This window comes from Felis catus, chromosome B3, assembly GCF_018350175.1.
Source record: "Felis catus isolate Fca126 chromosome B3, F.catus_Fca126_mat1.0, whole genome shotgun sequence".
Classification (NCBI taxonomy): domain Eukaryota; kingdom Metazoa; phylum Chordata; class Mammalia; order Carnivora; family Felidae; genus Felis; species Felis catus.
This window is the reverse complement of record NC_058373.1, coordinates 118,866,403-118,892,493: the sequence shown is the minus strand read 5'-3', so window position 1 is coordinate 118,892,493 and position 26,091 is coordinate 118,866,403. Positions and strand designations below refer to the sequence as shown.

Below are 26,091 nucleotides of genomic sequence, written 5' to 3'. Positions count from 1 at the left end.
CTCGCTTCCTATTCATTCCCGACATTGGGACCCCGTGGTCTACGAAACCCGAGAAATGGGGTCAGTTCGTGCCAGCCGTGACGTCACTGCTTCCTTGCAGCAACAGAAGGGGTAGTTTTTCCTGTCAGCTGAGACCAGAACTAGTTACGACGGAGGCAAGCGAGGAAGAGAGCCCTACTTAAACATTTATCAGGGAAGAGGATCTCAAAGCTTCACTGACTGAGAAGGGAACTTGCAGAATCAGATTCTGCATTGCATACGGGACGGGGTAAGAATTGAGACTCAGGTGTATAACTTTTTTTGTAATATAAATTCTCCAGAGTCTGGGTTCCCTATGTTGGGATGGAAAGAGCTCTCGGATATCCACACCGCAATAGAACACTTGAGTTCCAGGCTGGATGCCACCACGTGTTAGAGCTTAGTGGGGTTGGCAGACTTTTCAAATTACTAATTTTTGAATACTTGCTGTGTGCCAAAGGAGGAGGAACTCAAGATCGTGGCAGTGGGAATTAAAGGAGTTCTCTAAGAAGGGTACTCTCAAGGTTAAACACAAGCCTTGATTTCATAACAGGTATCTGAATGGGTGAGAGAGTAGTAGTTTGGGTGCACAAACGATGGTGATTTAAAAACAAAGTAGAGGGGCGCCTGGGTGGCGCAGTCGGTTAAGCGTCCGACTTCAGCCAGGTCACGATCTCGTGGTCCGGGAGTTCAAGCCCCGCGTCAGGCTCTGGGCTGATGGCTCAGAGCCTGCAGCCTGTTTCCGATTCTGTGTCTCCCTCTCTCTCTGCCCCTCCCCCGTTCATGCTCTGTCTCTCTCTGTCCCAAAAATAAATAAAAACGTTGAAGAAAAAAAAAATTAAAAAAAAAAAAAAAACAAAGTAGAAACATGTAAGAGAAAGGTAATTCCACTTTAGATAAACAGAGTTTATCCCAGGTGTCAAAAGGATATTTTACTTGGAGGTCCCCAGCTCAAGTAAAAGGTCAGAAATAGAGGTGTAGATTTGGGAGTTATCAACATACAGACCTTTCTGGAGACGAAACAGTCCAGGAAAGGTATATAAAACAAGAAAGAGAACACTGAGGTCAACTGGAGTGATTGATTACTAACAAAATTTCAATCCACTTTCTACAAATGTTATAGACAAAAGTATATTGCAGGGTGTAAACAGGTGACCATAAACCAGCACAACACTTAGAAAAATATCCTCGATTTTATTGTTGTAAATGGTTGATTAAATTAATGAAACAAACCCTCTTATTTAGAGGTTCATTAATAGATCTTGAAACTCATGTTCAGAACCATTTGTTAATTTGTTCAGTCAGTCCTGTCATTTTCTTTTAAGTCCTGTCATTTGCCAAAACTGTCTTTGTTGTCTTAATCTTTCCAATCACTTAAGAGTTCAAGTGATGTTTATATCTATTTGCCCTCGAAATCTTTACACTATGTGACAGTGTGTGCCTGCTAACCTAAAACAAACATGCTTTCGTCAATATATGAGTTTTTAGACTATACAGTAAATTATTTAGCAAAACACAAATAGATCATCCTCTAGTAAACTACTGTCTCCATCGACCTAACTGACCTCAGTTATTTATCTTCTCAACACAAAGCCTCTGCTCTGTATCCTAAAAACTGCTCCACAAGCTCTGGATTCCCCCAAAACCCCTACACACACACTGCCATCTCCATCTCCACATGGAAAGCCCATCCCAATTCTATTCTTACACCAAATTACAGTTCAAGAGTTATGTAAAGCATTTCCAGGTCAACGTATGTTTACAATGTGTCTTCTCAAGCATTCTATATATATTTCTTTTAATTTGAGAGAAAGAGAGGGAGAGAGTCTCCCAAACAGGCTCCACGCTGTCAGCACACGATGCTGACACAGGGCTACATCTTATGAACCGGGAGATCGTGACTTGGGCCAAAATCAAGAGTCATATGCTTAATCGACTGAGCTACCCAGGCACCCCTCAAGCATTCTATTTTAAGTGAAAGTTATTAACTGTAAAAATCTGTTTATTTTGTATGATCTGCTAAAGAGTTACATCAAATCTCTATGGGTTTCAGACTGTCTAATCAAAACATCATATGTAATATTGGTAAAGGAAAGAAAATTGTGTCATGTTGACTTCAGTCTATTATTGTAAATACTCATGTTGGATACAGAGAACACATATGATATTGAAGATAAAGGAAAAAATGTTATCCAACTAGAAAATATTACCTATGATCACATTTTCAAATTAAAAGCTATCTGTGCTCGGAGCACCTGGCTGGCTCAGTCAGTTAAGCATCCGACTTCAGCTCAGGTCCTGATCTCATGGCTTGTGGGTTTGAGCCCTGCGTTGATTCTGTGTCCCCCTCTCTCTCTGCCTCTCCCCACTCACACTCTGTCTCTATCTCTCAAAAATCAACATAAAAAAAAAAGCTATCTGTAGTCTAAGATTTTTTTTTATGAAATATCTTAAAAATCTTTGAGTAAAATGGAAAGAAATCTGTGTATTTCCTTGATGAAGATGCTTATACATATTACAAAGAGGTTTCTTCTGAAATGCAAACTATCTGCTTTCCGATGTTACCTCCTGTCATCATGGACTGGAATGCAACTAGAAAGAAAACAAACAAACAAACTAGGTTATATGAAAACCTAAATGTCACTATCATACATGTTTATCAGTAGGTCGAACACATGCAATTAATTTGAATAATTTCTTCAATTATTTTAATATTAACTATAGAAGGAAATTTTCATGAAGAGAACCTCAAGTGAAATATTGGCAAAGCCACTAAACTAACTCAATTTACATCTTAAAAATGTGTTTTTACCCAAACTAGAAATGTTTAATTGGTTATCTACCTCAGTGTTCACTGTTTATAGAATCTGAAGACTAGAAGCAAATAAGTATGTGGATAAAATGCCAGCACAAACAATTTTTCAGTTACTATTAAAAATAATAGAAATCTAACCATAAAGTTTTACTAAGTAAAATATGCATCTGTTATGCCAGGAAAATGAGTAAAATTTAAGTTGTTTAGTAAACATATTGACCAAATGTATTAAATATTTTTTCCTAAAAAGGTAAAAAAAACAAAAAACCAGTTTGATCTAATCTCTTTCATTTTAAACAGACAAAAGAATGTTGAAATCTGTGTGTGTTAGGAAAAAAAAAACCCTAAATATTGAAAATCTGTTTAATATAATCTTATGATGTCTTAGAACGATTCAATCTGAAAAAGTTACCTAGAAGGTAAATGACTTTTGTGATACTTGTATTTTTTTCATAACTTGTTTCAAAACCAAAGAAATACTTATTTGATGACTTGAAATGTGAAAAAAATACTTTCTTAAATACCATTAAGCTGAACTTTAATGGAGTTTGATTAACATATTTAAACCTGCAGGATGGGTTTACAGGAAAGAAATAAATGATTTAAAAAGAAAAAAAAAACGAGGGAAGTAGAAGTAAAGGAAAAAAGGGAATATTTGTGCTAAGCTCATGCATATGATACATAAACCTACATTCATCTTACCTCCCATGTTTTCCAATCCATTTACCACAGTCTCTTTAATCTGTAAGTCAAAATAACCAAATATAGTATTCTTTAGACTTCATCATGTCTATTTAAAGTTGACCATTTGAACAACACGGGTTTGAACTGTGCAGGTCCATTTATACACAGATTTTTTTTCAATAAATAAGTACTGTAAATGTATTTTCTCTTCCTTGTAACTTAATAACATTTTTTCTTTAGCTTACTTTATTATAAGAATACAGTATAAATTACATATAACATACAAAATATGTGTTAGTCAACTGTTTATGTTATCAGTAAGGCTTCTGGTCAATAGTAGGCTACTCATAGTTTTGCGGGAGTCAAAAGATACATGGGATTTTCAACTGCATGGAGGGTGTCAACGCCCTTAACCTCTGAGGTGTTCAAGGTCAACTGTAATATTCTCCATGTTGGCAAAGGGCAGTAATACTATTTAGCACTTTCTGTCTAAAAATAGGTATTCTTCATTTCATGGACATAGCACAGAAGTTTCCTATTGAAAGATTTTTAAAAATAAAATCTTCTTAAAAAAATAAAAAAATAAAATCCTCTTTTCCCATTGTCTAATCTTCAACTGGCAACATCACAAGCTATCCCCTCTCTTCAGAAAACAAAGTATATAAACATAAGCACACGCATATGTAACTTTGCCTGTCATTTGCAAGTTTCAAGAACATCCCAGGTCAGTGTCTCTAGACCCCAGATGAGTAACTCCCGATTTTCAGCCAGCAACCAAGAAATATATCAGGCTATCAGGGAGGGCAGGAAAGAAGTATAGTGATGGTGAGATAGGGGTACAGGGAGGTGCTTAAAAGATTTTGAGGAAGCACAGCTTCTAGGGACACCCGGGTGGCTCTGTTGGTTAAGCTACCAACTTTGTCTCAGATCATTATCTCGTGGTTTGTGAGTTTGAGTCCTGCATCAGGCTCTCTGCTGTCAGCATGGACCCTGCTTTGGATCTTCTGTCCCCCTCTCTCTCTCCCCTCCCTCCCTCTCTCTCTCTCTCTCTCTCTCTCTCTCTCTCTCTCTCTCTCTCTCAAAATAAATAATAAACTTTAAAGAAAAGAAAAGAAAGAAAAAAAGCACAGCTTCTAACACATAGTAGCATTCCATAAATATTTGTTAAATTAGTGAATATTAAAATTTGAAAAAAAACACCTTTTTGTCTTGTATTATAATCTAAGAAAAGTAAAGGTTAATAAAATTTTAGATAAAGCGACTGACAGTAGAGGGTTTCTCAATTAGGAAGTTATACTCACCTGAGAGTAAACTTAATTTACAATATTCAGTGCCAATTTTGTAGGAATTCCTATTACAAAGCTAATATGTTCACTATAATAAATTCAAATAACACAAAAGTATATCAATTATGTCAATATCAATGATATTGATAAAAGAATAGAGGCAAGTTCTACCTTTAGCTTTCCTTCTTTAAACCACTGACTCAGCTGTAGAATGCCAGACTCAAATTTGTCCTTATAGTTTAACACCAGAAATCTTTCTCTGTAGTGGGGAAGAAAAGGATAATGATCAGAGACTATGGAGGATGAAAGAGCTCAAAATCAAATCATTCCAGAACTCTAATATTTGTTAGTCTTTCAAACATCAGGACTTAATCACACAGAATCAGGCCAGATACAGTTTTAGGTGTAGTTACATGTGTAAGTGTAGCGGGCTTCTATTGTTTGGTCTGGCTAGCATTAAAACCCTGTTTGGTAATTAGCACTGTGATTTTACTTTGTGGGTAATATCCTTTCCCCACTCTCCTGTGACCAAAGCCAGGCCAGTCGGAGCCAGTATCAGCTTTGATAAAACTGAGAGGAAGAGAGCTTTCTCTTTTTGCTTGGGTTACTAACTTGGTAACATGTAAGACCAGAGATAACAGTCATCCTCTTGATCTGCTGCAAGAGAAGAGCTTGCAAAGGAACAGAGCCAACCCAAAAGAAAGCACAGCCCAAAGGTAGAGAAAAACTTGGTGATGCCACTATGCAAACCTTATGTCCAGACAATACTAATACCGGACTGCTCAGAAACGTGAGCCAATAAATTACCTTTGCACTTATGCCAATGTGAGTTGAGTTTCTATCACTTGGGAAAAAAAAGACTTGCGAAAGATTGATAGAACCGATATGTTCTTTAGAAAATTTTTTGCCAGGGGGCGCCTGGGTGGCTCAGTCAGTTAAGCGTCCTACTTCAGCTCAGGTCATGATTTTGCAGTCTGTGGGTTTGAGCCCCGTGAAGGGCTCTGTACCGACAGCTCGGAGCCTGGAGCCTGCTTCTGATTCTGTGTCTCCCTCTCTGTCTACCCCTCCCCTGCTCATGTTCTGTCTCTCAAAAATAAATGTGAAAAAAAAAAAAAGTTTTTTGCCAGGACTCTAGTTAACAAAAACCTAAACACTGAAAAAAATGTCCATTTTCAAGTTTTACTTAATAAGGAAGAATTATATATGAAAAACACTACCATTTCATATACATCTATGATCTTTAAACTCATGAATCTGGTAATAAGGGGAAAAGGGTGGTCCATACCTTGTGATGTTTCTTTCTTTTTGGATTGCTTCTACAGCAGGGGGTAGTGGAGGAGGATAAGGCACATCTTTGTTGTACTGAGAAATCTGACCACACAGGATGATATGGCTGTTCTGATTCATCTGTTCAGGAAAAATTGATGATTATACCCTAAGATATATGCCTTTCCTATGTTTACTGATTTTATGGCTGCCTCAGCGAAAGCCTCCTTGACTATTGTAATTTAATCCTTTGGTGCCAATTAATTGATTTTGCTTTGAAGATTTACTCCTTATATGTATTTAAGAGTTTTAATTAGCTAGGAAACAAGTCCCTTCCAAAGGAACAGAGGTAATTGAGAGTTTGGTAATGCACAGAAAAATTACACCGATATCATCATTGTTGTTGCTACTGTTAGTAGCAGCAGTAAAGTATTTCCTTGGATTTAAATGATTCAACCTTCGGGTGCCTGGCTCAGTGGGTTAAGCGTCCAACTTCAGCTCCAGTCATGATCTTGCAGTCCGTGAGTTCGAGCCCCACGTCATGCTCTGTGCTGAGAGCTCAGAGCCTGGAGCCTGCTTCTGATTCTGTGTCTCCCACTCTCTCTGCCCCTCCCCCATTCATGCTCTGTCTCTCTCACTCTCAAAAATGAATAAATGTTAAGAGAATTTTTAAATAATTTAACCTCAACTGCAGTATGTGTGTGTGTGTGTGTGTGTGTGTGTGTGTGTGTGTGTGTGTATACATAGTAAAGGACAATGCCGTGTTAATAGCTAATGTCGATATTTTATAACATTGTCACTAAAAATATGTAAATAACTATAATCTATGAAAATCGTTTCCCTACCCAAAGTCAGAGGCCATGGCTGTGAGTGAGTTAGTTGGTGAGCAATTAGGGTCAAAACTTCACCACTTGAACAATACAACTGTAATTTTTTTTTTTAAGATTTTATCTTTAAGTAATCTCTAACACCCAATGTGGGGCTAGAACTCACAATCCCAAAATCAAGAATCCCGTGCGACCAACCAAGCCAGCTAGGCACACCTCCCTACAACTATAACTCTTGATAAAAATAAATTGCAGGTGAAAAATACAATACTGCTATCAAAGAACTGAAATTGATGCTCATATGCAAATCTGCAAGCAAACGGAAGTAGTTGTCAGCAAGCTCTTCTGCATCACTAAATTACAATACTGATCATTAACATTATTTCTCACAATAAACCCTACAATTCTATAGGTTTTTTTCGGTATCAGGTAAAAAGCACAGCAAATAAAATGTAGCATTCAAATTTGTAACAAATTGGCAAACAACCTGACTTATCACTGTATCACTGATGTCACCACCAACATTGTCAAAGTAAACATCCACTCCAGCTGGACAAAATTCACGGAGCTGTTCTGCCACATTCCCCTTTTTATAATTAATTGCAGCATCAAAGCCAAGTTCTGAGGTCAGAAGGTGGCACTTCTCCTGTGTTCCACAAATTCCCACCACTCTGGAACAGCCCATCAAATTGCCAATCTAGGGGGGAGATTTTAAAAAAGTAAACAACTTTCCGTTGCTACATTTAAGTGTAAAAAATGTGAGTATACAAGATATCACGAGTATATGAGAGCGTTCATCACAATTTAGGTTAGATTACAGGACTTTGGCTAAAAGTAATTTGAAACCAAAAGAATTAAGACCAGATATAATGCCACTGCTAAAAAACAAATTAAGATTGACTAAAATTAGACTTAGTCTGAATGTTAAAATCTCACAATTTAAAGCTGATTTCATAAAAGAAGTAGACTCAAAACATCACTAACTTGCAATTCAATATTTCTCAGGCCTATGATAAAATATTTTGTTTCAATAAAGACTGTTAGTCATAAAACAATATACTTTAAAATTCTATTATAATCTTTACTGTATTTCTGGAACCCAGTAAGTGCTCTCTTATTTGAAGATTCCTTTTAAAAATATGAGTTTGTCTTTTAATTCATGTCATGGAATTCCAGATAGGTACTCTATGGGTTTCTTCCTTATATTGATTAGAGCAATGCTCTAGCATTTACCATGTCTATTTCTGGTTAACAGAGAACAAGGTACAAAAATCTACATTTTCCATATCGTTATGAAGAGAGTCTAAGCAGGTAATAACATCATTCCTACCAGAAATATATAAAATAATATTATGCATTTGTTCAATTTTATATTTTAAATTATATACATGTATCCAGAAATTCAAGTTTTTAGAAAATCAAATAGTTCTCAGAAAGTTTACCTGCCCAGCCAAGGATCCACAAGCACCAGCAGCCCCACTAACAACCATTGTCTGATTAGATCCAGCAGTTATATGACCTTTCTCCTGTATCCCAATCAAGGAAGTCAAACCAGGCATACCTATAGCTCCAAGAAAGTATGAAAGGTGTCCATTCGCAAGCTGTGGGTCTACCTAAAATAAAATATCTAACTTTAAAAAATAATACTAGAAATTCCTATTTTAAATCAACAAGGCAGAGAAAAACCTGTTATGGATTGAGTTGTGTTCCCCCAGATTCTGATGTTGAGACCTACCCCTTAATATAACTATATTTGGACACAGGGCCTTTAAGGAGATAATCATGGTTAAATGAGGTCATCAGGGAGGGGCCCTAATCCAACAGAACTTGCATCCTTATGAGAAAAGGAAGAGACACCAGAGGTCTTTCTCTGCACGTACACAGAAGAAAGGCTAATGCCCTGTGAGGACACAGCACAAAGGCAGCCAACTACAAGTCAGGAAGAAAGACTTCACTACAAACCAAATTTTCCATCACCTCGATCTCAGACTGTGAGAAAATAAATTTCTGTCATTTAAGCCCCCAGTCTATAGTATTTTGTAATGGCATTCCAAGCAGATTTTAATAAACAACCTGATATGGTTTCTAGAACAGTGAACCATTCTTCAGTCTTGTGAAAATTCTATAATTTACTTGTACAAAGTAAAAAACAAATAAGTATTACTTCTCTTTATAGTAAAAAACAAAAACTTTAAAGAATTCTACATGAAAGACACTTATCGTTCTTTCTTATCAATGCCGCCAAGTATATTTAAAAAAAGAAAGAAACACTTAAGGGGAAAACACTAGGCAAAGTAGGAAGGTTTTAAAACCTCTGAGCAATTCCAAGGGGCCTGGGTGGCTCAGTCAGTTGGGCATCTGGCTCTTGATTTCAGCTTACATCATGATCTCATGGTTCGTGAGATAGAGCCCCTGCTTTGGGCTCTGGGTTGTCAGTGCGGATCCTGCTTGGGATTCTCTTGCTCACTCTCTCAAAAATACGTAAAGAAGCTTTTTCAAAGAAAGAAGATTCACCACATTAATTTGATTTGTAGTTAAACTGCCATAAACAAAATGGCAGTTTGTATTCAGCAGTCTCTTAAATGGCTGTCAGATCTAGTGTGTACAGAAAGGCAATCAAGGTATTAAAGTCAACAATACTTAGGTCTACAGTACACAAAAATATATCATGTAGGTAATATTTATTAGTAAATCCAATATAGAAACTTTGGGAGACAGGTTTGTGTTTAGCAAATATCCTTTCTCCATCCCTTCTGAATTCCTTTTCATTTCTAATAACTGTGCCGAAAGCATTCTGAAGCTCTCCCCAGCTGCCCCGTTTCCCTCCATAGTAACATGACGGAGAAAAACCAGAACCTGCTGAATATTTCTTCCTGCTAAGAAGTTTCTTGTTATTTTTTTTCTTTTTTTTCTTTTTTTTTTTTTTTTAATTTTTTTTTTCAACGTTTATTTATTTTTGGGACAGAGAGAGACAGAGCATGAACGGGGGAGGGGCAGAGAGAGAGGGAGACACAGAATCGGAAACAGGCTCCAGGCCCCGAGCCATCAGCCCAGAGCCCGACGCGGGGCTGGAACTCACCGACCGCGAGATCCTGACCTGGCTGAAGTCGGACGCTTAACCGACTGCGCCACCCAGGTGCCCCAAGAAGTTTCTTGTTAAATACATTTTACTGGTATCATTAAGTTGAAAATTATTGTATAACATCTCCCACATATCGTTTGTATTTTAACAGTCACCTTTAACTGATTATAAGAATTCATAATAACAGGGCTGCCCAGGTGGCTCAGATGGCTAGGTATCCAAGTCTTGATTTCAGTTCAGGTCATGATCTCATGCATGGTTCATGAGATCTCTCTCCTCACCCCCCTCGCACCCTCTCTCTCTCTCTCAAAATAAATAAACTTAAAAAAAAAAAAGAATTTCTAATAATAAAAAATACTAAAATTTTATAAAGCTTTTTAGAAAGCGTTAGTCATATTCATCATAGCATTTAATTTCCACATTCAGTTGTGAAAGAGCTACTATTTTCATCTTGCACATGAGGAAACTAAGGTTCAGAGACATAAAATAACTTCCCTGATGACATAAATTGGGTTGCATTACATGAAGCTGCCAGGTTTTATAGGTCAATACAGACAAGTATTGGTAATTTCACATAATTCAACTAACAACAGACACTGAACTCAGGACTTTTGATACAAAATGGAATTTTAAGCACAAACCAAATGAGTTTAAGTCAAATGGCAATTTCGTAGGAAACTTTAAAGCATACAACTATAAGAGACCTTCTGGCTTTTATATATGTAAAAGTCAAGAAATAAATTAAATATGAAAAACAACACTATTCACTAATAATCTAAGAACTGTCATATAGTTATGGCCAACAGTGGAAAAGAAACAAAGGTTTTCCACATTTTAGCAGCCATCTAAAAGAAAATGTCTGCTTTTATTTTTTTTCCCTGATAACACACTGAACCGAATGCCAAATGCACAATGATTTATAGAAGGGGAAGACCCAGACAATAGAACCTTGGATTGTGAGTAACTTGTTCTGCGAGTGTTCCACAAGACAAGTAAACATTTCTAAAAAATTTTATTTGACTTGATAAATGAGCGATGTCTTGCAACAGCAGTACTACATGATGTCAAATGTCACACGATCACAACTAAGCCAGCGATTCTTGAAATTCCCTTTGATATACGAGTGCTATGGATTACAAGCCTGTTTCTGGAACGAATTATGCTCGCAAACCAAGGTTTTACTGTACTGTATATTATACATCACCTTCTCAAGGCTGTTTCCATTCAGAATAACCTTGGTTTGCCAGGGCCAATAGAAAGAAGTCACAAAATCGCCTTTAGTAAAATGTACGTGTTTGCTTTCTTCTACAATCCCAATACCTCCACCATCAACCACTTGAGACAGCTGCCAAGGTGTTATATAATCACTGCCAGTGTCTTCATTCATTCTGCAACGCTAAAAAAAGAAAATGTTGATGAGGATAATTCTGCCTGATAATACTGGTCAGTTTGTTAATTTATCGGGTGACTAAAAGAAAGGTATATAGTCAGTAATGTTAAGTAAAGTGTTAAATTAAATTTATCTTAATTTCTATCTTCTTTTCAGTTACTCTTTATCTTTAAAAAAAATGTATCCCCTCTCTAACAAGTAAAGAAGTATAATTAGAGGGGCGCCTGGGTGGCTTAGTCCATTAAGAATCTGACTTTAGCTCAGGTCATGATCTTGCACTCCATGGGTTTGAGCCCCACATCGGGCTCTGTGCTGACAGCTCAGAGCCTGGAGCCTGCTTCAGATTCTGCCTCTCTCTCTCTCTCTCAAAAAAGAAATAAACATCAAAATTTATTTTATTATTTTTAATTTTATTTTAACGATTATTCATTTTTGAGAGACAGAGTGTGAGTGGGGGAGGGGCAGAGAGAGACAGAGGCACAGAATCCAAAGCAGGCTCCAGGCTCCAAGTTGTCAGTACAGCCTGATGCAGGGCTTGGACTCACTGACCACGAGATCATGACCTGAGATGAAGTCGGACGCTTAACCAACTGAGCCACTCAGGTGTCCCCGCCCCCCAAATTTTTTAAAATAAATTTAAAAAATAAGTACAATTAGAAAGGACTTTAAGTATGGTCTAATATCAGATTGTGGTAATGGTTAAACAACTGTGTAAACAGACTAAAAACTGCCGAATTGTACACTTTATTTTTTGAAAATGTATTTATTTAGTAATCTCTACATCCAAACTGGGGCTCAAACTCATGGCCCTGAGATCGGGAGTTATATGCTCTTTTTGGGGCACCTGTGTGGCTCAATCGGTTAAGGGTCCAGAGCCTCTGTCAGCACAGAGCCCACTTAGGATCCTCTGTCTCCCTCTCTTTCTGCCCCTCCCCCACTCGTGAGTGTGTGCGTGCACACACACACTCACTCTCTCTCTCAAACATTTAAAAAAAAAAAAAAAGTCACATGCTCTTCCAACTGAGCCAGCCAGGCACCCCTGAATTGTATAGTTTAAATGTATAAATTGTATGATATGTGATAATATTCCAACAAAGCTGTTAAAATTTTTAAACAAATTTAATATTACATTATGCTAGCAAAAATAATGTGTCAATGGTTTCAATGGATTGTGGCGCATTAGCTACACTTAACATGTTGCTATTATAAAACTGTCCAATTTTTATAGAAAGCAAACTACCAACATATAGACTGTAATATTATTCATTTATTTTGGCCTAGCAATTCTGCTTCCCCAATGGAAATAACCCAAAAGAAATGAAACAATTTTTACACAGTTGTTCATCACAGCTTCAGGCCAAGCCCTACATCATACCCCATAACTTTGGGTGGATGTTCTCCTTCTACTACAAAGGCAAAATGTCACAATGGCACCACACCTTTCCATGGGACTAGAGCTAAAGATTTCTCTGGGAAGCAATCAAGGCTCTCTTTGGCTCAGTCCTGCCCACTTATGAAAGCCAAGACGTAGAGGCCTACAGTGTGGTCCAGGAGATAGAAAAGATAGAAGGCTACTTGACTATGTGGGTTCAGTTCACCAGGGTAAATGACCAAACAGGGAATTGAGGGAGAAGCTTCTATGAGAATATACTAACTACACTTCTGCTAGTGTGCCCCTCCAAGTATTCTTGGAAAGCAAGTGCAGCAGCCACTGAATACTGCCGGACCAAGGACCTGACTCTTAAATAAGGCTAACAGAGAAATTACAAACAGTAATTCTCTATAGGTAAGCAAATGATGTCAACACAATCGAATGTTATATAACCACCAAAATAATATTTGGACTCGTTTATCATATGAAAATATACATAAAGTCACTTAAATATAAAATAAAAATAGTATATATACATTAAATATAACCATGGAAAATACTGTGTAAACATGGGGATTAAAATGAGTTATGAATTTGGATACGTTCTTTTTTTTTTTTAAGAACAGTGTCTAGTAAAAGGAACCAAAATTATTTTCTTCTCTCCTTCCTTTAATTAATACTTAATAAACGCCATGCCAGTCACTGGAAATACAGTGACAAATAAGACCTCTGTCTTCATAAGTTTACTTTTTATTAGGGAAGACAGGCATCTAAGAACTACACAGATCATTCTTCATTACAACCGGAAGAAATGCTGAAGATCAAGGTACTTTTTTGAGAAAATATACCAGAGAAGAGGAGGCTGAGGGTGGAAGGTGACTTATCAAAGCAAATCTTTTTAATGCAGGCTTTAAGAGAGTAATAGGGACTGGCCAGGTAACAGGCAAGGAGCGGGAGGGAGACGGAGGGACAACACGTATAAAGGCTTGTTTTAATTGTACTCAGGATTTTGTTGTAGTCAGGTATGGAAGAGCAACAGACACAGAGACACCCGCCTTGAAAGAAGAGTTTAAAGTGCCTGGGTGGCTCAGTTGGTTAAGCATCTGACTTCGGTCACGATGCTCAGGTCATGATCTCAGGGTTCATGAGTTAGAGCCCCGCTTCGGGTGAGCTCGAGCCCTGCATTGGGTGAGCCCCACTTCCCCCACTCTCTCTCCCTCCTCCTCTCTCTCTCTGCCCCTTGTGGGATTCTCTTTCTCTCTCTGCTCCTCACTCATTTGCACCCTCTCTCTCAAAAAAAAAATAAATAAATAAAAAACAAAAATACAAGTATTATAAAAAAGAAGAGAGTTTATTACTTACAAGTCCCAAGAGGAGGAGCACACCATACCACACAGGGCCACAGGGGGAAGCACCAGAGTTAGTCAGGAAGAAAAAACAGCAACAGGAGAGCATGGCCCAGAGTCTTTAGTATGGTTTCAGGGGGAAGAAATGGACAAGACAGGGTAAGGAAATTTGAGTAAGTTTAGGAGGAGACAGCTTGAATAATTTCAGTGGGATCTGGCTTGGAGGGGTGGTCCCTAGTTGTCTGGTACCAGGCCCTGGGGTGATTTTGGGGCAGGGAAAATCACCTGTGTGAGTTAGATGAAGGAGGCAGTTTGGTGTGTTCCAGGCAAGTTGTTTGTTATCTCTAAAATATGCTGGGAGGAGCCGTCTCTCCAGGATTAGGAAAGCTCCTAAGATATGAAAGCATTAAAAAATACAGCAAAGGAAAAACATGATCAATATAAGGTTTGAGCAAAAAAGGCACCGGTGTGTTACACAAGAAAGAGGCCCAGTGAGGCCAGCATCCAAGAGGAAGAAGTAAAGTAGGGTATAGTAAGGCTGGGCAGGCAGACAGCGACCAGACTATGTAGCATCTTAGACCATGCCCAAAATGTTAGTCTTTATCTCAAGACTAAAAGAAAGCCATTAGACATAAAGGTGACGTGATTAGCTGTTATTATACAACTACCATTTCTGGCTGCAGTGTGGAAGACAGTCTAAGGGGGCGAAGAGTGTTTGCAAGGATACTTCATTAGGAGAAAAAGAAACAATGATGACTCAGACTGAATACACGTCCTTGAAGTTTACTGAGAAGTGGACTGAACTGAGATGTACTTAGGAAGGAGGATCCACAGGACCTGAGACTGACATACAGAATGAACACAGAGAACGAAGAGACAGTCTCAAGAAAAACTCAGTGCTTTGTAGCATGAAATGAGTGGACAGAGGAGCTATATACTCTCCTGGAGGAAAAAGAGGTTTTTTGTTGTTATTTTGAAGTTGGGGGTGTTTAGAAGTGAAGATCATGAATCCAGTTCATGTCATAATCTTAATTGTTTCATCATCTCTCCACCCCTAAAATCCTTGGGTCATGAATTTATCTCACTCTAAGTCTCTCAGAGGGAATTCTGCTGAACAGGAAGTTTGTTCCAACTTTGAGAATCCTGTGAAAAACATACCCTTTCTGCTTGTTTTCAACTATTCCTTTTTGACTGTTCTGTTTCATTTTTAAAACCCTTCTAACCCTGAACCTTGGTTTTATTTTGGTAAATTGTGTTCTCTTAATTTACTTTGTATTTATTATCCTGGACTTAAGTGATATGCTTTACATTTTGTTCATCAGGGCATATGTAATTCTTAGATGCCCTGAGCTATGTCTTATTTATACATTGAAGTGTTGAAGTCTTAAGAACTCCACACCAATCATCATCAAGAATTGACTCTGAATACTAAATAGTGCACTGCCATTTTTCTCCTGAATTTGTGGTAATTATTCTCCTCATGTGATTTGCTCAGCACAGTCTAGAGTACTGAGGCTGATAACCTGACTGAGCTTGTCTTGGCTTCCATTGAAAGGTGGAGCATCTTTAGATCTGTGGGAAATCAATGCCCTAATTTATCCCTCGGTATCTATTTGTCTTTTGTCTCTTTAGAATGTTCTAGACCAGTCACCACTTCATTTCCCTAGCCCATAAAGAAAAATTTCTTGCTACCCTGGGAAGAATTTTGAATGAAGTCGTCAAACTGTTTTCCGTGGTAAGCATAATCAACTAAGACTGGTGTTACTTGAAGACAGAGCCTGAAATTACACTCCTGGATCAGAGGGAAGAGGAGCCTTCCCAAGGCTACAACTATCCTGGCAGAAAATTGGTATTGCCAATTGGGTCTCCATTGTAAATGAAGCCTGAGAAGAGGTCAGCCAGGATTGTCTCTGTGCCCTACCAGGGCACTCTAAAAGCCAAGAGCAGGAAGCAAGCATATGTACAAGAACAGTAATATATAAAGAGATTCTAAATTGCTTATTTGTCCCTTTGCCCAACTTTTCACAGGCTAATATAGACAAACTTTCTGCATATCAGCCATTATTATCTTTTATTTCTATTGCAAATTTGTCTAAGTTTGCCATTGATCTTTTGATTTTGTACATCCTGTTTTATTGTGTTTTACAAAATACAATGTTTTTAAAAATAGGCCTATTTATCAATCATGTTCTTTCATATTAGCTGGGTTTGCTGTCATTCTTACAAAGTCTTTCCCCAACATCATTCAATTGTTTACCCATGTTTTTTCTAAAAATTTTTATAGTTTCACTTAACATTTTTTTTTATTATCTGTTGGAATTTATTCTGGTGTAGGGGTTGAGCTAAGAATCTAATTTTTGCCCCAAAGTACATAGTCAACTAACTGATCCAACCCAGTTGGATTGAATAAGCTATCCTGATTTTCTTTTAACTTTTTATTTTACATAAATAAAGACTCAAAGGAAGCTGTAAAACTAGTACAAAGAACATAAATTAATGAAATAGACAACAGGAAAACAATACAGAAAATCAACAAAACCAAAAGTTGGTCCTTTGAAAAATTAACAAAATTGACATAGTTTTAGCTAAACTGAAGCTTATTTTAGCTTATTGTTTATTAAGAGAAAAATAAACAAGACTTAAATTACTAAAATCAGGAATAAAAGAAAGGGCATTACTACCTATCTTTCAGAAATAAAAAAGGATTACAAGGAAATACTAAGAACCGATGGCAATAGATTACACAACTTAGATGAAATGGGCAAATTCCCAGAAAAACACAAACTACAAAAGCCAACTCAAAAAGGAATAGAAAAACCTAGTAGACCTACAACAAATAAAGACACTGAATTAGTCATTTAAAAACTCTCCAAAAAGAAAAACCTAGGCCAGATAGCTTTACTGGTGAATTCTACCCATCTTTGAAAGAAGAATACCAATTCTTCACAAACTCTTCCAGAAACAGAAGAGGAGGGAACATTTCCCAACCCATTCTGAGGCCCAGAGTACCCTGATACCAAAATCAGGCAAACACATCACAAGGAAACAATAGACCATGAATATAGTCTCACAGCTTTATGGATGCAAAAAACCTCAAGAAAATAGTAGCAAACTAAATCCAACAATGTATCAAAGGAAACACACCAGGACCAAGAATGCAAGACGGATTTAACATCTGAAAATTAATTAATATAACAAACCATAAATAGACTAAAAAACAAAGACCACATGATCATCTCAATAGAAGCAGAAAATGCACATGACAAAATCTAAAACTGCTTCTGGGGGGAGGGAATAATGGGGATTTTATTATTTAAAGGGCAGAGTTTCTGTTTAGGATGATGAAAAAGTACTGGATATGGAAAGTGTGTAACAGCTGCACAACACCGAATGCTCTTAATGCCACTGAATTATACACTTAAAAATGGTTAAAATGGCATACTGTTAGATCTATTTTATCACAATAAAAAAAACCCAACACCTCTTTATGATAAATATACTCAACAAATCAGAAACCAAACCAGGAATAAGACGAAATCTCCTCAACCTGACAAAGGGCATCTACATCCCACATATTTAATGGCGAAAGATTGAATGCTTTCCCCCTAAGATCAAGAACAAGACAAAGATGTTCACTCTCACCGCTTCTATATAACAATGTACTAGAGGTTCGAATCAGGCAGGCAAATAACATAAAAAGCATTCATACAGGAAAAGAAGAAAAAACTATCTCTCTCTTTTTTAATGTTTATTTACTTATTGGGGGGGGGGAGCACGAGCACATGCACGAGCAGGGGAGGGGCACAGAGAAAGGGAGAGAAAGAAAATCCCAAGCAGACTCCACGCGGAACCAGATGTGGGGCTCAAACTCACGACCATGAGATCATGACCTGAGCCAAAATCAAGAGCTGGTTGCTTAACCAACTGAGCCACCCCGGTGCCCCCAAATCTATCTGTCTTTATAGAGACTAAGTCCATGTGCCTAAGGGCTTCTCAACTGTAGTCCTTCACAATATCTTTCAATAAATCTTCTTTATCTAAAAATAGCATAAGTGAGTCTGTTCCTTCAAAAAGAAACCAACTAGAATAAAGGTCTTATTCAGAGCCTGCCTTGTAAACTAGATCAATCTGAGAGAACTTCCAAGCCTAATTCACTATGTTATTTACAACCGGGAAGTGATCTGGACATTTGAAAGAATCGGATTAACATGTACTACTATGATGAAAACATTTCTTCTACAACATTCCTCCACAACACAAGTGAATAAAAACAAAGGCAACCTGTAATTCCCAGGCATCAAGATATAATTGCTCAAATTATTTATTAGTCATGAGGATTGCACAATGAAATTCAGATGCAACGTAAAAAATATGAAAATACAATTAATCTTCACCAAGTCACAAAATCCTGATTCTTACCATGTAAGGATCCACAGAAAGATAAAGAGTTCTCACTTGTACTTGTCCTTCATTGATATTATCTGGTAAATTTACTTCTTCTATTCGGAAATTTTCTGCCACTGGATTACCATTTTTTCCTAAAATATTAAGGAAAATAGAAAATCAAAAAGTCACTTTCTTATGTAATTATTTCTCTTTTTTTAAATGTATGTCCTTGTGATTTTTTTTTTTTACTGTTTATTTATTTATGAGAGAGAGAGAAACAGACAGACAGAGCGTGAGTAGGGGAGGGACAGAGAGGGAGACAGAATCCAAAGCAGGCTCCAGGCTCTGCACTCACAGCAGAGAGTCAGATGCAGGGCTCGGACTCACAAGCCATGAGATCATGACGTGAGCCAAAGTGTATTTATTATTCTTTAAAAGGTAACTCTAGGATTCAGAGAACTCCCTTTTAATACAGACATGAATAAATCTATATTGTTCTGTAATTTTTCTATAACTCAGCATAAATTCTTCAAATAGTTTCAGTTGCTCTTTATCTTCTCCAAGAAGTTCCTATAAAATATTGCCATCAACTTCAAAATTCCTTTTTAAAGATTATTACAGGTAAATCACCTCATCTGTTTTAAAATTGTAAGATTTCAAAAAGTAAAAACTCACAGCCATCTTTTTTAATTATGAAAATCAAATTTTGCAACATAACAGAAACACATCAGCCAAAATAAATAGTTAACTAAACTTTCTTTCCTCATCTTAAGAAGAAATGGAAACTGGAATGTAATTTTTAAAATTTTTTTACAGAGAAAAAGTACGAGTGGGGAAGGGGCAGAGATAGAGGGAGACAGAGAGAAAATCCCAAGCAGGCCCCATGATGCCAGTGTAGAGCCTGACACAGGGCTCAAACTCACAATATGTGAGATCATGACCTGAGCAAAAATCAAGAGTTGGATGCTTAACTGACTGAGCCACCAGATGCCCTCTCTTTTTTTTTTTTTTTTTTGAGAGAGAGAGAGAGAGAGCGTGTGCAAATGGAGCAGAGGGAGAGAGAAGGATAATGCCAAGCAGCTCCACACTCAGCACTGAGCCTGACTCTGGGCTCGACCCCATGACCTAGAATCATGACCTGAGCTGAAATCAAGAGTAGGACAGTCAACTGACTGAGCCACCCAGGCACCCCATAATTTTTTTTTTCCAAAATAAAATTTAACTTTATGAGATGACTCCGAATGTACTAGTGTCTTAGGAAAGTTTGATATGGGCCCGTGTCTGTATGTGACAGTGTTACATAGAATGGGAGTCAAATGTCCAATTTGCTCATCAAATTTTTTTTGATCAAAGCCATTTCCCAAATCCAATTTTAGATAGGTTATGTAGGAGAGTCAGAAGCTTCACTTTAATGCGATTTCTCTCTGAATGCGATATGCTGAATGATGGAGAAGAGACCTAGCCCCAGCTTCTCTCATCTCCCATCAGGGTCAGGTGGCAGGCAGGGATTGTCTTGCTGCTAAGTTCTGCAGGAGGGCCTGCGTGCAGGCTGTTATCACTGGGCATCCCAGCTGAGGGCACCAGCATTCAGATAGGCACAGGCAGGCATTTGTGGACAAGGGATGCTGCAAGGTTACGAAAGCAACACCACAGGCGGAGATGGGCTTGAGCTAGAGGGGCCCATAAGGATGAATGTAATTTTTTTAAAAAGTAAAGCCTTGGGGTGCCTGGCAGACTCAGTTGGTGGAGAATGTGATTCTTGACCTCAGGGTTGTGAGTTCAAGCCCCAGGTTGGGTGTGGAGCCTACTTTAAAATAAAGTCTTGAAAATTAGGAAATTAGAAAATTTGAAATATAGAAAGAAAAATTTGTAAGCAGAAAATGTCATCAAAGTGTATTCTTAGTTATGTTAACATAAGCAAACTTCCTATTGATTGAGTCATCAAATGTCTAAGGTGGAAAAAGAATAAACACTTTAATCTAATATCTCACTTTTCTAAAATGGAAGTCAGAAAAGGTAAGGGGCTGGGGGGAAGAAGGTAAGTGATTTTTCTAAGCCACACGGTGAGTAAACAGTAAAACCAAAGCAGCATGGGCCCAAACCTCTCAGGTTATTTTCATACCTAAGTTTCTATGATTCAGGTTAGATGTCAGCACAGACATAGGTCAGTGTTTTTCACATAGAACAGAAAGACAAATTTTAAGAATCAACAATACATACTGTAAATAAAAAACAAAAGCCACATATATTTGTAATATAATATTTTTTAAGTTTATTTATTTATTTTGAGAAAGAGAGAGTCCAAGTGGGGGCAGAGAAAGAGGAGGGAGAGGGAGAGAGAGAGACAGACAGAGAATCCCAAGCAGGCTCTACACTGTCAGCACAGACCCCAATGCAGGGCTCGATCTCATGACCGTGAAATCATGACTTGAGCCAAAATCAAGAGTCAAGATGCTTAACCAAATGAGTCACCCAGGTCCCCTGGGTAATATAGCATTTTAAGTATAATAATTCTAAAATACCTTTTTTCTTCAACAGATAGCCTTGATAAGCGATCACTTAAAAAACTGAATACTATATTATTTAAAGAGTTTCTTCCAATATCTCTACTAGGGTTAATATCTTCCTACCTTAATTTACCACATTAACTATTACTTTTTGTTCCTTCATTTTCACTAATAATTATCAAAGACCAGGTCTTTGATACAAATACATACCCGGTCGGGAATTCAATACCACTCTTTGTATAATCATCACCTTGCTGCACAGTGGTCTCACAAGACTTCTGTATAGAGCAACTCCTATAAACAGAAAAGTTTTTAAATCACAAAGTTTTAAAATAGTCAACAATTAAAAAAAAAGAAAGCACACTTATGATTCCGAACAAGGAGAGGAAAAAATCCATCTCTGGGATCCAGAAAAGATGTAGTCTCCTGCCAGAGTTGGCCTCGTAAAGCAAATATGCAAAGAAAGACTAAATCTAGTTATAATTTTTGACTAATAGGAACAAGTTCAAAAGACTGAGTAAGACGAATGTTTTTGGCTTCATAATTCAGGCACATTCATTTTTATACCGTCCTGATTAAGCCTCCTACTGTGACTTGATTAAAAGAAAACATGATATATTCCTCCAGAGCTAGAAGTGAATCTAGTAGCAAAACAAAAACACTAGCTGTTTGAGATGTAACCAAATGTTCAACAATTCTTTTATTCATTGGTCAAAATGGAAATTACTTTAATAGTTTTATTTATACAAAAGCAAAACATCAGTGGTAGCTGGCTCAGTCAGAAGAGCATGCAACTCTTGACCTTGGGGATGTGAGTTTGAGCTCCACGTTGAGTGGAGGGATTAAAAAAAAAAAAAGAAAGAAAGAAAGAAAACTAAAAAAAAAAAGTAAAACATTAAAAGCATTTTTAAATTCTCACCTTACAGGAAATTCTGAAATACAAAATAGCCAAAGAAGTAAAGGATCAGCTTATTCTGGGTTTACAATTTGAGCTAATGAAAGACGCAAAATGAAATTCTGGTGTTGGCACTGTATCTCCTAATCTTCTATTAAGTATTATTGTCCCCATTTTACAGATTTTATTTCATGCCATTGAATGCTGAAGAAACATTTGTTGCTAAATTCCTTTGTCTATGTAATGTCCTTTGATTGCTTCTTCAGGGTGTCATTTACCTCATTCTTCTATCCCCACCCTTCCACCCCACCCCCACCCCCGCCTCCCTATCCTTGACTGGTAGTTAGATCTAGAGATTCGATTTAGACACAGGTTGAATTTTTTTAAGCAAGAATCTTTAAAGATGTTACTGTGTGCATCCTATCTCCTCACATCAAGAAGTCCAAAATGTCTTGTAGGGCTAAACATATTTTTAAAAGGAAATTTTCTACTGAATCACCTTGTGTGTAAATTATGGAAGAATTAAAAAGCAAAATTTTCCATTTGATGCTGGGTCCAAAGATAACTGCCCCAGAGAGGTTATTAACAGCATCATAATTTTCAATCAAAGGAATTCTTCCTAAATAAGTTTCATATTTTGCCCTCTTCTCTGATTACTTTCTATGTGTGCTTTCTCTAAAATATGCACACTGTAGATTTGTCCAAATACTTTTTATCAGCATGAAAAGCACACCACTAAATTTCTCTCCCTCTGTATTAAATTAGAAATTTTTCAACTGTCAAACACTAGATTTAACTAAGGTAAGATAATTGCACAATATCCCTTGATAGCACAACAAACAACACATTTAAAGGATAAAGAATTGATTTGGTTACAAAATTAAAATCCTAAAATATGACACACCAAGTTCTAGATCTGAGAGGACAGGCGGTGGTGGTGTTAAATGCATCCCCAGTGAAGGAGTAGGGAGGACACTCAACTCTTTTTTGACTGATGTTAAGCGTACCATATTTGGTTGCTATGATATTAAATGGATTCCCAATTAGTGATAAGTAATATCCCAAAATAACACCAAATCAATGGTCAACTGAAAAATTCACTCCGGTGCTGCTCATAAAGACTGTGTTATCTGAGAATCTACCTTGTAGCTTAGCATTAGAAAAGAGCACTGAACTAGGTAGAGCAGAGGACACGTCCTGGTTCTAATCACGTGGGATCTTAGGAAAGGCCCTTCTCTCAGCAGGTTCTCTGAATGTTACTAAGTGCCAGGAACGGGGCTAAAGTTTTTATAATCATTGTCTCGAACCCCTTCTACCCAACAACCCTATGAGGATGGTACTGTCATCTGTCCCCATTTTTCTAGATGGAGAAAAGGAAGAGACAGGTTGAAGACCTTGCCCAAAAGACCAGAAACCACATTCAAACACAACACATAACCATTTCCATAACACGAGCTTCCTAACATGTTTAAAACAAACAAACAAACAAACAACTCTTCCCCATCCTGATCTTGTTCAATTATTCTGCCCAAATGGCTCTGCAGACCCCGGCCTTGTTATAAAAGGTGGAAATCTCTGGGATTTCCTCCATTCTTGCCGGCCTGTCGCTCCCTTTCCTTTGACTCTCCTGGTTTCCTCCTTCCTCTGCCCAAGTCTAACAGGTTGGGAGATTCCTGCCTGGCTCTTCCCTTCTCCCACTGGCCTCACCTTCCTCTCTGGCTCCCACTACCAACCACTCACATGGACATTACTAAATATCTGCATCTACAGCCCAAATTTCAAACTGGCTTCCCAGATGGCAAGTGCCAAAGGGACAGGGATTTGTGTCTGTTTGTTCAATGATTCATGTTCACCCTCTGGCACATGGCAGGTGCTCAATAAATATTTATTAAATGAACCTCCCAGATGCACCTTAAACACAATTACGTGCAAACTTAAGGTTGCTTACACCCAACATTAAAAAACAACAACAACCAAAAACGAACAAACAAAAGACCGGCCCCCGTTTCTTCTAGAGCATTCCCTAACCTAGTTGTGGTAGGGTCCCCCCTCCCTAAGGAAAAAAAAAAAAAAAACCTCAAGGTAACCTGGCTATGCACAACCCTCATGACCTTGTAACATGAGACCACTTAATTAGACAGCATGTTTGTATCTATCACCACATGTGGGAGATTAAAAAAGTAGAAAATATGTAAAAAATTACACCGGGTGGCATTCGGAGCTCAGCTCTTCGGGTACAAGCCCAACTGAGCAGTGCCGGCAGGAATAAAGTTGCTTCCTGTTAAGAAAAGCCGTGGTGTCACGACTCTATGCGAGAACCCTGCTACATAGTGACCTAGGCAATAATGCCAGCCTCGTGGCAGCTCCGAGAGGAAGAGTGGAAGTCACCCCGGTTCCTAGACCCTCCCTCACCCGGAAGACCCTACCCAGCCTCGGGCTTGGCTGACCCAGCAGCCCCGGCGCCGGGCCCGTCTCGCGTCACTCACCAGCACGCAGCTCGAGAGGAAACCGCCCGCTTTTCAGAGCTTGCGAACTGCAGGCAGCGAGACCTCTGTCCTCCCACCCCACCACGCAGGCGCACCGCTAGACCTCTGCCCCACCCCCACCCCCGCCTCCTCCCTGCCCCCTCCCCTCCAGGAGCGGGGTTTTGCAGCTAAAGCGAGATCCTTGGGTTCCCACGTTCCCAGATCCCTGGGTTCTGGGAGAAGTGGGGAAGATGCGGAGTTTTAAACGATCGTCACGTGTCTGGGCAAGGTATATTAATCAGTTAAACAGGACTGGTGCTCTATGGCCGCCCATACTGGACCAAAAGAGCAAATCGTTCAGGCTTGACCATTGAGTTCACTCCCAGCAGTCCTTGAAGGAATTTAATTCGTTGTATGGACTTCTCCATAAGCCTCAGAGTGCAAAATTACAGCGAGACGGGGCCCATCAAGCCTACCCCTGGTTTTATAGACAAGGATACTGAGGCTCGGAGAGCTGATGTGATTGAACCACCTACTTTTTCGCTGGTTAGGGGCAATGCTGCGGTTAAAACCGCCTCTCCAGAGGCTGGGCTGTGATCCCTTCCCCTATGAGCGGCTGCCTTTTCTTTCATACACACACACACACACACACACACACACACACACACACAAATCCCAGCTTCCTCGAAGATGGATTACCTAGTGTTGAAAGAGGACTTCAACTGCTTCCTTTTTGGTCTCAAACTTTGTAATTGATTAAATTCTTTCCAGCCTATCTCTTAACGCAGGCAAAAAATCCTGCAGGCAAAGCATCCCCTCAAGCAATAGACTGTCCTAAACCAGTAAGACCCTGAGTGACGCCAAGACATGACCCATTTGACCTTCACTGCCTACCTGCAGGTACCAGCGGTAGTGACCAAACCTGCTTTGTTTGGGACCCCTGGAGCCAGGTGCCCTTGCACTCCTGCCCCCCTGCTACAGTGTGGACTGATTTCTCAATTTCATTAATTATTAATTGCTTTTTGTGTTGAACTGGGTTGAGCAAGGCTTATTCCTAGGACAGCTTGGATCCCTGAGGATTTTAAACCCTAAGAGACCATCCTGAGAATTGCTATTTACATTGTATTCATGTCAGTGCTAATAGCTCAGCATATATGATGGTATTCGGTAGCTGAATGATGACTGGGGTAGTGAGCAAAGGGGTGAGAATCTTTCAACAGGTTGGAGCTTCTGATAGAGTCATCTCTGAAATTTTTTACTTCTTTGAGAAAGCTTCAGGAAAGGACTAGAAGGATTATACTACCTTGCAAACTCTGTCTAGCAGGAGCTTATCACTTATCAGTCTTGTACAGGTAGATCTTCAATATCATTTTATTTTATTATTTTATTTTATTTTTTAGTATAACATTTTATCTTTATAACTTGAACCAACTGATGAAAAAGAAAATGCTCTAACAGATTAAAAGTAATAGCATAAAGTAATGATAGTTTAGAACTTGATCTTAAAAGAAACAGTCTTTCAAAGTAGAAAAGAAACTCTACAGTGTTAGTTTTTACTGTCTCGATTCTGGAGCCTATGAATTCCTTGCAAAAAGTGTGATTTGTCTCCCCAGGATGAGTTCCCATTCCCCAACATTCTTAATTATGACCTCATGAAAGGAGAGAAACTTATCCAGAATCTACCTAGCTAAACCTCTCCCAAATTTCTGACCTCAGAAACTGTGTGAAATAACAATTGGTGTTATAAGCTAA

The 26,091-nt window shown here is 38.3% G+C and overlaps 1 protein-coding gene and 1 long non-coding RNA gene across 8 annotated transcripts; one reads left to right on the top strand and one right to left on the bottom strand.

Moving 5' to 3' along the window:
* Window positions 1–132: 132 nt before the first annotated feature.
* LOC109500915 lies at window positions 133–16,380 on the top strand. The gene is made up of 2 exons (XR_002158783.3): window positions 133–268; window positions 15,719–16,380. It is a non-coding gene; the product is annotated as an uncharacterized LOC109500915 (long non-coding RNA).
* On the bottom strand, window positions 2,438–25,257 carry PTGR2 (prostaglandin reductase 2). Of its 7 annotated transcripts, none has more exons than XM_019833281.3 (10): window positions 25,234–25,257; window positions 21,190–21,273; window positions 18,506–18,624; window positions 11,183–11,374; window positions 8,339–8,509; window positions 7,384–7,593; window positions 6,089–6,210; window positions 4,975–5,062; window positions 3,536–3,575; window positions 2,438–2,610 (listed from the first exon to the last, which is right to left on the bottom strand). In XM_019833281.3, the coding sequence occupies exons 2-10, from the start codon at window positions 21,224–21,226 to the stop codon at window positions 2,534–2,536; spliced, it is 1,056 nt and encodes a 351-aa protein (XP_019688840.2). In that variant the 5' UTR covers window positions 21,227–21,273; window positions 25,234–25,257; the 3' UTR covers window positions 2,438–2,533. The 7 variants fall into 7 exon arrangements, with proteins under 7 accessions (XP_019688840.2, XP_003987862.3, XP_011281628.2 ...); XM_003987813.5 differs by lacking the exon at window positions 25,234–25,257 and adding an exon at window positions 24,361–24,470; XM_011283326.4 differs by lacking the exon at window positions 25,234–25,257 and adding an exon at window positions 24,078–24,215.
* Between the last annotated feature and the right edge of the window lie 834 nt (window positions 25,258–26,091).